General features: G+C 53.7%; 1 protein-coding gene across 15 annotated transcripts in view; it reads right to left on the bottom strand.

Moving 5' to 3' along the window:
- ASCC2 (activating signal cointegrator 1 complex subunit 2) overlaps window positions 1-5,863 on the bottom strand; it is a 50,011-nt gene extending 44,148 nt beyond the window's left edge. For 2 of the 15 annotated variants that reach the window (XM_063662989.1, XM_054470252.2), the window contains exons 1-3: window positions 5,732-5,842; window positions 2,081-2,142; window positions 68-112 (exon numbers count right to left, since the gene is read on the bottom strand). In XM_063662989.1, coding sequence (XP_063519059.1) covers window positions 68-105 — 38 coding nt within the window. In that variant the 5' untranslated portion in view covers window positions 106-112; window positions 2,081-2,142; window positions 5,732-5,842. Of the gene's footprint in view, window positions 1-67; window positions 113-1,142; window positions 1,217-2,080; window positions 2,143-5,731 lie in introns of all 15 variants that reach the window. The other 13 variants (XM_054470271.2, XM_054470255.2, XM_063662992.1 and 10 more) reach the window with 10 other exon arrangements.
- Between the last annotated feature and the right edge of the window lie 6,270 nt (window positions 5,864-12,133).

Consider the following 12,133-nt stretch of genomic DNA (forward strand, 5'->3'; position numbering starts at 1 on the left):
GACTCCTGGGGGCAGGGCCTGCTCTGGGGCTGATCCCAGAGTCAGAAGAGAAGCTTCAACCTCTCACCTTAGGAGGCTCCTGTTGTTGTTCAGGACCTGGTTCATGCGCCTACTAACTCAGACAAAGTGATTCTTGTTTTGCATAAAGCAGTTCTCAATTGTAGAAGAAAATACTTCCCCAGATGACTTCTGATATATTTCCACCCACTTTTTTTTTTTTTTTTTGAGATAGAGTCTCGATCTATCGCCAGGCTGAAGTGCAGTGGTGCTATCTCAGCTCGCTGCAACCTCCGCCTCCCTGGTTCAAGTGATTCTCCTGCCTCAGCCTCCCCAGTAGCTGGGACTGCAGGCGCACACCACCATGCCCAGCTTTTTTTTTTTTTTAAAGAGACAGAGTCTTACTCTGTTGCCCAGTGAAGTGGTGCGATCATAGCTCCCTGTGGCCTCTAACTCTTGAGCTAAAGCAATCCTCCCACCTCAGCCTCCCGAGTAGCTGGGACTACAGGCATGCACCACTACGGCCAGCTAATTTTTTAAATTTTTTGTAGAGACAGGTTTTATTTTTTGATAGATGAGTTCTTTACTACATCGCTCGGGCTGGTCTCAAACTCCTGGGCTCAAATGATCCTCCTGTCTTGGCCTCCCAAAGTGCTGCCTCAACCTCCCAAAGCGCTCACAGGTGTGAGCTTCTATGCCCAGCCTGTTTCCACCCACTTTGAGAAGTACTGGCTAAAAATATGTAGATTCCCTTTATTATGGCTCCAGCTCTGTGAGCTCAGTAGCCTGTGAGCTCTATGAAGACAGTGCCCAGGGCTCTCCTCTTGATATCTTTTCTGTGAGCACAGGATTGGTACAGAGGTGGCTCACCAAATGTTTGAAGAACGACTACATATGAAGACACTTCTTTTAAAACTCTAGCCAGATTTTAAGTCTTTTGAGGGTTGAAGCCATGGGCCTTTCCTCACTTGTGGAGGATGTTAAGATTTTACAACCTCTCTAGGCTTCAGGGAAGAAGTACATGTAAGAATAGAAGGACATGAGAAGAAGGGAAGAAGGACATGGAAAAAGAGAAGGACCAGGGAAAAAGATAATTCATAGAAAACTGACAGTGCAAGCTCCTTTCTACAAAGGCCCAAACTGACCTCACAGTCAGTGAGTAGCAGATCCAAGGTCTCCTGTCTTGCTGTCCAGTGTTCTTTTCACAATATCACTTGGCCTAACCCACAGAAGGGACATACATGTTAAATGAAGCATGGAATAGAAGTGAATTAGGCCCCTCAAAAAACATGCCATAAAAGGCTAGAACAGACTCAGTGACAACATGAAGAGAGACAGAGGCTGGGGTGATTAAACTGTCACCTCTTGAGCCTTCACAGACAAGCAGAGGAGCATGGGGGACATGAGCTACCAGGTGTGTCATATCTCAGATATTGGGCCAGGCTTAATGATATGAAGAGCTCCTCTAAGTGCTTTGTTTTTTTCTTTTTCTTTTTTTAATAGAGATGGGGTTTCACCATGTTGCCCAGGCTGGTTTCAAACTCCCAAGCTCAAGCAATACACCCATCTTGGCTTCCCAAAGTGCTGGGATTATAGGTGTGAGCGCCTGGCCTCTAAGTGCTCTTCTCAGCATTAACTTACTTGCCCTGTTAACTGGCTTTACATGTATTAATGCTCACAAAAAGTCTAAGGTTAGTTCTATTATTATCCTCATTTTATCAGTGACAAAACAGAGGCTCACAGAAAATAAGAAACTTGCCCAAGGTCTCAGCTAGTAGGTGGTGAAGCAGGCTGGTTCTTAACCATTCACTATACTGTGTCTAGTTAAACTTAGGGGTGGGATGGGGTGAAGGGGTGGAGTGAGAGTCAAAGCACTTCTAGAGGAGAGTCTGAGTAGTCTTGATAATAGAGACTGGCCAGGGAAGAAGGGTGCCCCAGGCAGAGGAAACAGCAGAGCAAAGGCAAGGAGGTGGAAACAGCCTGGTACCCAAGGAACCTTGGTTCTGGCCTATTATAAAGACTGTGAAGATCCCCACCCTAGAAGGATTAATAAGAGAGGACCAGTCTGCCTAGTCCATGAAACCTGTTCCAGCTCTAGGATCCCAGCAGATCAGACACACATGGTCTCTGCATACACGAGGTGGCCTGAAAAAAAATCACAAGGCAAAGAAAGTAATAAAGGGCTTGGGGTAAGTTTTCATCTTTCAGCTTTGCAAAGCATAGATAATATCCTCTGCTGCACGTATTTCTGATCAAGTTACTGTCTTACTAGCCTCTCACAACAACCCAATTAAGGACAACAAGGATTACCATGTTCAGATGTCCAAAGAGGGGCCCTGATTTGCTCAAGGTAAATACATTATTGGCCAAGCTGAAACCGAAGCCCAGGTCTTTTGCTAGGGCACCTGGGGCTCTTGTGCCAAATATGTTAAAAAATAATAATAATTTTTTTTCCTAACCCTCTAGCCATGCTGGAAGGCGAGCTGGAAACACCACTGCTCTGCACACCAGTGCAGAAGTCTAAATGACTGACAGGCCCAGTTCTTTCCAGGCTCGCCCGCTGAAGATGGCTGTGGGAGTGTTGGGTGTGAGACACAGGGTGGAGAAAAAGTCATGAGGAGGAGGCAAGTCTCCACCCTTTAACCTCTAGGCCCCACAGTCCAGGCCTAGACAGGTAGAGACAGCATTTGCTTTCAGAAGAAATTCATGGCCAGGTGCAGTGGCTCATGTCTGTAATCCCAGCACTTGGGAGGCCAAGGCGGGAGGATTGCTTGAAGCCAGGAGTTTGAGACCAGCCTAAGCAACACAGTGAGACCCCCATCTCTACAAAAAATTCAAAAATTAGTCAGGTGTTGTGGTGCACCCCTGTAGTCCCAGCTACTTAGGAGGCTGAGGTGGAAGGATCACTTGAGCCCAGGAGATCAAGGCTGCAGTGGGCCATGATGGCACCACTGCACTCCATCCTAGGTGACAGAGCAAGACCCTGTCCCAAATTTTTTTTTTTTTTAAAGAAATTCACTCCTACAAACCATTGCCTGCCAGGGCAATTCAGGGCTAGCCTGGTGTGGTGGTAGGGTGAGAGCGCTACAGTCCTACAGCCTGGGTTTAAATCCTGGCTCCACCTTTTCTTATCCATGTTGAGACCTTGAGACAGTTCCCTAACCTCTCTAACTTTTGATTGCCTCTTCTGTAATACCAGAATTGTAATAGTACATAAACTTGTAGGGTTGCTATGAGAAGTAATCAATGCGAAGTGTTCAACCCAATATCTGGCACATAATAAGCACTCAATAAAGTTTAGTTGTTGTTATTATTCAAGTCCCAACCAGAGGCAAGACACTTTGGGCTTCCTGGTTTATTCAGCAAACAATTCCTGAATACAATCTGGGTCCTAGGCATATAACTGACTATGATTTGGCATTAAAGCTGTAACAGGAAATGTCAAAAACTAGAGTATAGTAGAGAAAGGAAGGATATTACAAAGAAGGTGATCTATAACGTGGATGTTGAAGGATGGGGGAAAAGGTGACATTCCAAGCAGAGAGCAAGCATGAACAAAGGCTCAGAGTCTTAAAATGTGTGGCTTTGGGTCGGGTGAGGTGGCTCCTGCCTGCAATCAGCACTTTGGGAAGCCGCGGCAAGAGAACTGCTTGAGCCCAGGAGATTGAGATTGCAATGAGCCATGATACGTCACTGAACTCCAGCCTAAGGGACACAGTGAGACCCTGTCTAAAATGGCTTTGAAGGAAGAGGGAGACATTTGGTGTTGCTGAAAACACAAGGTCAGAGAGGGGATGACAGAAGTGAAGAGAGAAGAGAAGCTGGATAGGGAAGACAGGACCAGTTTAAAATAGCTTGAACCCGGGAGGCGAAGGTTGCAGTGAGCCGAGATCACGCCATTGCACTCCAGCCTGGGCGACAGAGCGAGACTCCATCTCAAAAAAAAAAGCCTCAATGCTACACTAAAGATGTTAGTATTTCACCTGAAGGCAGTGAGAAGTCATTTAAGTATGAGACAGACATGACCAGAAAAAGATGATGATAACCTGGTGGCAGAAAATACCTTTTATAAACCACGAGAGAGCAAACAGTATGTTAATCATTTCATTCATTCCTTTTTTTTTTTTTTTTTTTGAGATGGAGTCTCATGCTGTCACCCAGGCTAGAGTGCAGAGGAACGATCTCGGCTCACTGCCACCTCTGCCTCCCAGGTTCAAGAGATTCTCCTGCCTCAGCCTCCCGAGTAGCTGGGATTACAGGCACACGCCTGGCTAATTTTTGTATTTTTAGTAGAGAGAAGGTTTTGCCATGCTGGCCAGGCTGGTCTGGAACTCCTGACCTCAGGTGATCCGCCCGCCTTGGCTTCCCAAAATGCTGGGATTACAGGCATGAGTCACTGCCCGGCCATTCAAATATTTTTGAGAACCTATTATGTGGCAGGCACTGATGCCCAGAGAATATTAAGGTGGGCAAATAACAAACCTGGTCCTGCCCTTCACAGAGCTTACAGTCATAATGGGGAAAGACAGATACTTTTCCAATTAGCCATACAAACAAATAAAAACCAATACCATGATGTAGCTATGTAGATAAGGCTCATGAAGCTGTGGCAGCATTTAAAAGAGAGACCTGGCTTGAGGGAGAAGGATGTCAAGGAAAACCTGAGTTTTTGTCTAAAACATGGGCACAAATTAACTAGGCAGGGCTGGGCGCGATGGCTCACGCCTGTAATCCCAGCGCTTTGGGAGGCCAAGGTGGGCGGATCACGAGGCCAGGAGATCGAGACCATCCTGGCTAGCAAGGTGAAACCCCCTCTCTACTAAAAAAAAAAAAAAAAAAAAAATTAGCAGGGCGTGGTGGTGCATGCCTGTAATCCTAGCTACTCAGGAGGCTGAGGCAGAATCGCTTGAACCCGGGAGGCGGAGGTTGCAGTGGGACGAGATCACGCCACTGCACTCCAGCCTGGGCGACAGAGCAAGACCCTGTCTTGGGGGAAAAAAAAGAAATTAACTAGGCAATCTGAACTTTAAGTTCCGAAAGGACAAACAATAATCATGACTGTGTGTGTGCCCACCACTGTATTCCCCTGCCAGGCAGGACAGCAAAAGCCAAAAGCTAAGAAAGGGAGGAGGAGCTCCCTACAAGCACCCAACTGTAATATGGCCTGGGAGCATCCCCGGGGCTACTGCTCCTTCAGCCTCTTTGTCATCATTCCTCTAGTCTCTCAATTAAATATTACTCTCCTCAGAGACCTTCTGATGGCTCTGCCTATAGTATCCACTCTCCCAGTTACTGTCATAGCTTTAATGACCTCGTGCATTTGCTTGTCGTTGACCATCTCCTCCCACTAGACTGTAAGCTCCATGAGGGCAGAAGCCTTGTGTGTTTTGCTTTCTTTGTATCCCCAATGTCTAGATCTGTGTCTGGCACATAGGAAGCACTCCACAAATATTTGCTGAACGAATGAATGAACCCTGAGGAAACTGAAGCCCCGAGTGTGAGGAGGTGGGGGGATCGTGGCTGGTCCAAGGCCACGCTGGGGCCGAACTTCGAACCCGTGGCTCCTGACCCTGGCGGCCAAGTCTCGGGGGCGGCTCACAACCCCTCAGGTAGCGTAAGCGTGGGCCCCGCAATGGAGGCCAGAGGGTGGGAAAGCCAAGGCTGCCCAAGGCACAGCGGCGGCTCCTCCGGGGTCCCTTGCCCTGCATCCGGCAGGGACCAGCCACGCACTCACCTCGGCGGCTCCACCACCGGCTCTGTGCCGCCGCCGCCTCCGCCGCCGCCGACCACGGTGACAGCTCCCTGAGCGCCCGCACTTCCGGGGTCAAACTGCGATTCCGCAGGAGCACACAGGAAGTCTCGGCCTGGCCCCGCCCCCAGAGCCGAGCAAACTACCGCCGGGAAGCCGGACCAGGGCTGTGCCTCTTTCTTAAGACTCCGCCCCACACTCGGCGTCTGTAGCCACGCCCCCTTCCCCTCCTATCTCCTTTCCTGCTTGAGCAGAGGCTAGGTCAGCTGAGGGCGGAATATGTGATTACACCTCTCGGGAAATCCAAGTATGGCACCTGAGAGGACGTCTCGGAATCCCAGGCTTCCACCTTCTGCCCGACCTCCTTAGTCACCGTTTTATATATTTAATCCAGAAGAGAAATTTTAACAAGTCAAAAGCACGAACATAATGTTAAGCAGAGGTACGAGTACAGACTGCGATTTCATTTACGGGAAATTCTAGAACAGACAGAACTCATGAGTAGTGATGGTGTTAAAATTGGTGGTTTCCTCTGGGGCTGTGGGCTGGGAGGGGCCACAAGTGAGGCGGGGGTCACCCCCTGTCTTCATCTCGGTGGTAGCCACGTAGATGTGTTCACTTTGGAAAATTCATCAAATTGTACACTTAAGATTTGTGCATTTTTCTGTATGTGTGCAATACAGTTTTGTTTTGTTTTGTTTTGTTTAAGGAAGTTACAAGTATAGCTATCCTAAGAGAAGGTTGCAATTTTTCTACAGAATGTCTCAGGTAATGTAGGTTTAGTGGTTCCTAAGCCTGCCTATGGATCAGAATCATCACAGAAAACTTAAGAACATACATTCCTGGCTTCATGTCAGTGCCTGGTACACAGTAAGAATTCAAAATGAATCACCATCATTATTAGGGTGTTATAGAAGCCCCCGAATGGAGAACACAACCCCACCCTGGGATTGTGAAATATTTCCCAGGACACTCCTGCCAACCTCTGCTATCTGCACTAGGGCTACAAGGAATGCTTAGTTCAATGTCTGTCTTCAAGGGGCTTACAAGATAGGAAGTGCAAGAAAACCAATAGCAATGAGTCAATGTGATGAATGCAGGGTGCTGAGGAAATAGGAGAGATGGGCTGTAAACCAGAAATGAGATGAGAGGGGCTGGATATTATATTCGTTTTGTATTGCTGCATAACATATTACCACAAACTTATAACAACACACTGCTTGCCACTTATAACAAACACATTTATTTATTTATTTATTTTGAGACAGAGTCTCACTCTGTCGCCGGGCTGGAGTGCAGTGGTGTGATCTCGGCTCACTGTAACCTCTGCCTCCCAGGTTCAAGCGATTCTCCTGCTTCAGCCTCCCAAGTAGCCGGGACTACAGGCACGCGCCACCATGCCCAGCTAATTTTTGTATTTTTAGTAGAGACAGGGTTTTGCCATGTTGGCCAGGATGGTCTCGATCTCTTGACCTCGTGATCCGCCTGCCTCGGCCTTCCAAAGTGCTGGGGTTACAGGCATGAGCCACCACACCTGGCCAACAAACATGTTTATTATCTCACATTTTCTATGGGCCAGGAATCTGAGGATGGCATAGCTGGCTGCTCTGCATCAGGGTCACCCACGAGACTGCAATCAAGATATCAGCCAGGGCTGGAGTCTCATTTAAAGGCTCAACTCAAAAAGGATCTGCTTCTGAGTTCCCTTGTCTGCTGGCTAAATTCAGTTTTTTAGTGGTTGTTGGACTAAGGGTCTCAGTTCCTAGCTGGATTTTGGCCAAAGGCTTGTCATGTAGGCTTCTCCAGTGTAGCAGCCTGCTTCATCAAAGCATGCAAGCCTAAAAGTTAATAGGGAAGCCAAGAGTGGTGGCACGTGCTTATAGTTCCAGCAGGTTGGGAGGCTGAAGCAGGAGGATTGTTTGCGCCTAGGAGTTCAAATTGAGCCTGAGCAACATAGCAAGACCCAGTCTCTAAAAATTAAAAAATAAATAAATAAATAAAAGAAGGCAATAGGGGCTGGGCACAGAGGCTCATGCCTATAATCCCAACACTTTGGGTGGCTAAGGTGGGAAGATTGCTTGAGCCGAGAAGTCTGAGGCCATTCTAGGCAACATAGCGAGACTTCGTCTCTACAAAAAAATTTTTAAAATTAGCCAGGCATGGTGGTGCATGCCTGTAGTCCCAGCTACTTAGGAGGTCGAGGCAGAAGGATTGCTTGAGCCCAGGAGTTCGAGGCTGCAGCTGCTTAGGAGGTCGAGGCAGGAGGATTGCTTGAGCCCAGGAGTTCGAGGCTGCAGTTAGCTGTGATCACACCACTGCACTCCAGCCTGCACAACAGAGCAAGACCCTGTCTCAAACAAACAAAAGGAGGCAATAGGAGATTCTACTAACAAGAGAGAAATTACAATCTCGTGTAACCTAATCAAGAAAGTGACATCAATTTTGCCATGTTCTATTTGTTAGTAGCAAGTCACAGGATTTGCCCACAGAGGATTACACAAGGGCATGAATACCAAAAGATGTGAATCAATGGAGGCCATTCTAGAGTCTGCCTGCCACAGATACTTAGAGGATGCATATCAACTCCAGGTCTGCAGCAGAGGAAGTAGAGGTGCAGAGATAAAGACAGTTGTGATAATAATGACCACATTTGTCAAACCCTTGCTTCATCCCAGGCACTGGAAGAAGCATTTTACATATATTATCTCTTTGACTTTTTTTTTTTTAAATGAGATGGAGTCTCACTCTGTCACCCAGGCTGGAGTGCAGTGGCACGATCTTGGTTCACTGCAACCTCCGCCTCCCAGGTTCAAGCCATCCTCCCGCCTCAGCCTCCCTGGTAGCTGGGGCTACAGGCACATGCCGGGCTAATTTTTGTATTTTAAGTAGAGATGGGGTTTTGCCATGTTGGCCAGGCTGGTCTCAAACTCCTGACCTCAGGGGATCTGCCCGTCTTGGTCTCTCAAAGTGCTGGGATTACAGGTGTGAGCCACTGAGCCAGGTGCTCCTTGACTCTTTGTAACAATGATAAGAGGTAGACGCTGTTATTACCCCGTTTTAAAGAGAGGTTTAAAGACTAGACCAGAGCTCTCCCTCTCCCTCTCCCTCTCCCTCTCCCTCTCCCTCTCCCTCTCCCTCTCCCTCTCCCTCTCCCTCTCCCTCTCCCTCTCCCTCTCCCTCTCCCTCTCCCTCTCCCTCTCCCTCTCCCTCTCCCTCTCCCTCTCCCTCTCCCTCTCCCTCTCCCTCTCCCTCTCCCTCTCCCTCTCCCTCTCCCTCTCCCTCTCCCTCTCCCTCTCCCTCTCCCTCTCCCTCTCCCTCTCCCTCTCCCTCTCCCTCTCCCTCTCCCTCTCCCTCTCCCTCTCCCTCTCCCTCTCCCTCTCCCTCTCCCTCTCCCTCTCCCTCTCCCTCTCCCTCTCCCTCTCCCTCTCCCTCTCCCTCTCCCTCTCCCTCTCCCTCTCCCTCTCCCTCTCCCTCTCCCTCTCCCTCTCCCTCTCCCTCTCCCTCTCCCTCTCCCTCTCCCTCTCCCTCTCCCTCTCCCTCTCCCTCTCCCTCTCCCTCTCCCTCTCCCTCTCCCTCTCCCTCTCCCTCTCCCTCTCCCTCTCCCTCTCCCTCTCCCTCTCCCTCTCCCTCTCCCTCTCCCTCTCCCTCTCCCTCTCCCTCTCCCTCTCCCTCTCCCTCTCCCTCTCCCTCTCCCTCTCCCTCTCCCTCTCCCTCTCCCTCTCCCTCTCCCTCTCCCTCTCCCTCTCCTTTTTCGGTCTCCCTCTGTTATCGAAGCTGGACTGTACTGCCGTGATCTCGGCTCGCTGCAACCTCCCTGCCTCGGGCTCCTGTGATTCTCCTGCCTCGGCCTGCCGAGTGCCTGGGATTGCAGGCGCGCGCCGCCACGCCTGAATGGTTTTTGTATTTTTGGTGGAGACGGGGTTTCGCCGTGTTGACCGGGCTGGTCTCCAGCTCCTGGCCTCTAGTGATCTGCCCGCCTCAGCCTCCCGAGGTGCTGGGATTGCAGACGGAGTCTCGCTAACTCAACGCTCAATGGTGCTCAGGCTGGAGTGCAGTGGTGTGATCTCGGCTCGCTGCAACCTCCACCTACCAGCCTCCTGCCTTGGCCTCTTAAAGTGCTAAGATTACAGCCTCTGCCCCGCCGCCACCCCGTCTAGGAAGTGAGGAGCGTCTCTGCCTGGCCGCCCATCGTCTGGGATATGAGGAGCCCCTCTGCCCGGCCGCCCTATCTGGGAAGTGAGGAGCGCCTCTGCCCGGCCGCCCATCGTCTGGGAGGTGAGGAGCGCCTCTGCCCGGCTGCCACCCCGTCTGGGAGGAAGTGAGGAGCGCCTCTGCCCGGCTGCCCCGTCTGGGAGATGAGGAGCACCTCTGCCCGGCCGCCCCGTCTGGGAGGTGAGGAGCGCCTCTGCCCGGCCGCCACCCCGTCTGGGAGGAAGTGAGGAGCGCCTCTGCCCGGCTGCCCCGTCTGGGAGATGAGGAGCACCTCTGCCCGGCCGCCCCGTCTGGGAGGTGAGGAGCGCCTCTGCCCGGCCGCCACCCCGTCTGGGAGGAAGTGAGGAGCGCCTCTGCCCGGCCGCCCCGTCTGGGAAGTGAGGAGCGCCTCTGCCTGGCCTCCACCCCGTCTGGGAGGAAGTGAGGAGCGCCTCTGCCCGGTTGCCCCATCTGGGAAGTGAGGAGCGCCTCTGCCTGGCCGCCACCCCGTCTGGGAAGTGAGGAGCGCCTCTGCCCGGCTGCCACCCCATGTGGGAAGTGAGGAGCGCCTCTGCCCAGCCACCCCTTCTGGGAGGTGAGGAGCGCCTCTGCCCGGCCGCCCCGCCTGGGAGGTGAGGAGCGCCTCTGCCCGGCCGCCCCGCCTGGGAGGTGAGGAGCGCCTCTGCCTGGCCACCACCCCGTCTGGGAGGAAGTGAGGAGCACCTCTGCCCAGCTGCCCCATCTGGGAAGTGAGGAGCGCCTCTGCCCGGCTGCCACCCCCTATGGGAAGTGATGAGCGCCTCTGCCCGGCCGCCCACTCTGGGAAGTGAGGAGCGCCTCTGCCCGGCCGCCCACTCTGGGAGGTGAGGAGTGCCTCTGCCCGGCCGCCCCGTCAGGGAGGTGAGGAGCGCCTCTGCCTGGCCGCCACCCCATCTGGGAGGAAGTGAGGAGCATCTCTGCCCAGCTGCCCCATCTGGGAAGTGAGGAGCGCCTCTGCCCGGCTGCCACCCCCTATGGGAAGTGAGGAGCGCCTCTGCCCGGCCGCCCACTCTGGGAGGTGAGGAGTGCCTCTGCCCGGCCGCCCCGTCTGGGAGGTGAGGAGCGCCTCTGCCTGGCCGCCACCCCGTCTGGGAGGAAGTGAGGAGCGCCTCTGCCCGGCCGCCCACTCTGGGAAGTGAGGAGCGCCTCTGCCCGGCCGCCCACTCTGGGAAGTGAGGAGCGCCTCTGCCCGGCCGCCCACTCTGGGAGGTGAGGAGCGCCTCTGCCTGGCCACTCCGTCTGGGAAGGGAGGAGCGCCTCTGCCTGGCCGCCCCGTCTGGGAGGTGAGGAGCACCTCTGCCCGGCCGCCACCCCGTCTGGGAGGAAGTGAGGAGCACCTCTGCCCGGCCGCCCCGTCTGGGAAGTGAGGAGCGCCTCTGCCTGGCCGCCACCCCGTCTGGGAGGAAGTGAGGAGCGCCTCTGCCCGGCTGCCCCATCTGGGAAGTGAGGAGCGCCTCTGCCCGGCCGCCACCCCATATGGGAAGTGAGGAGCGCCTCTGCCTGACCACTCCGTCTGGGAGGTGAGGAGCGCCTCTGCCCGGCCGCCCCGTCTGGGAGGTGAGGAGTGCCTCTGCCCGGCCGTCACCCCGTCTGGGAGGAAGTGTGGAGCACCTCTGCCCGGCTGTCCCGTCTGGGAGATGAGGAGCACCTCTGCCCGGCCGCCCCGTCTGGGAGATGAGGAGCACCTCTGCCCGGCCGCCCCGTCTGGGAGATGAGGAACACCTCTGCCCGGCTGCCCCGTCTGGGAGGTGAGGAGTGCCTCTGCCCGGCTGCCACCCCGTCTGGGAGGAAGTGAGGAGCACCTCTGCCCGGCCGCCCCCTCTGGGAAGTGAGGAGCGCCTCTGCCTGGCCGCCACCCCGTCTGGGAGGAAGTGGGGAGCGCCTCTGCCTGGCTGCCCCATCTGGGAAGGGAGGAGCGCCTCTGCCCAGCCGCCACACCGTCTGGGAAGTGAGGAGCGCCTCTGCCCGGCCGCCCCCTCTGGGAGGTGAGGAGCGCCTCTGCCCGGCCGCCCCGTCTGGGAGGTGAGGAGCACCTCTGCCCGGCTGCCACCCGGTCTGGGAGGAAGTGAGGAGCGCCTCTGCCCGGGCGGCCCCGTCTGGGAAGTGAGGAGCACCTCTGCCCGGGCAGCCCCGTCTGGGAAGCGAGGAGCGCCTCTG

This window comes from Pongo pygmaeus, chromosome 23 (assembly GCF_028885625.2).
Source record: "Pongo pygmaeus isolate AG05252 chromosome 23, NHGRI_mPonPyg2-v2.0_pri, whole genome shotgun sequence".
In the NCBI taxonomy this organism is placed as follows: domain Eukaryota; kingdom Metazoa; phylum Chordata; class Mammalia; order Primates; family Hominidae; genus Pongo; species Pongo pygmaeus.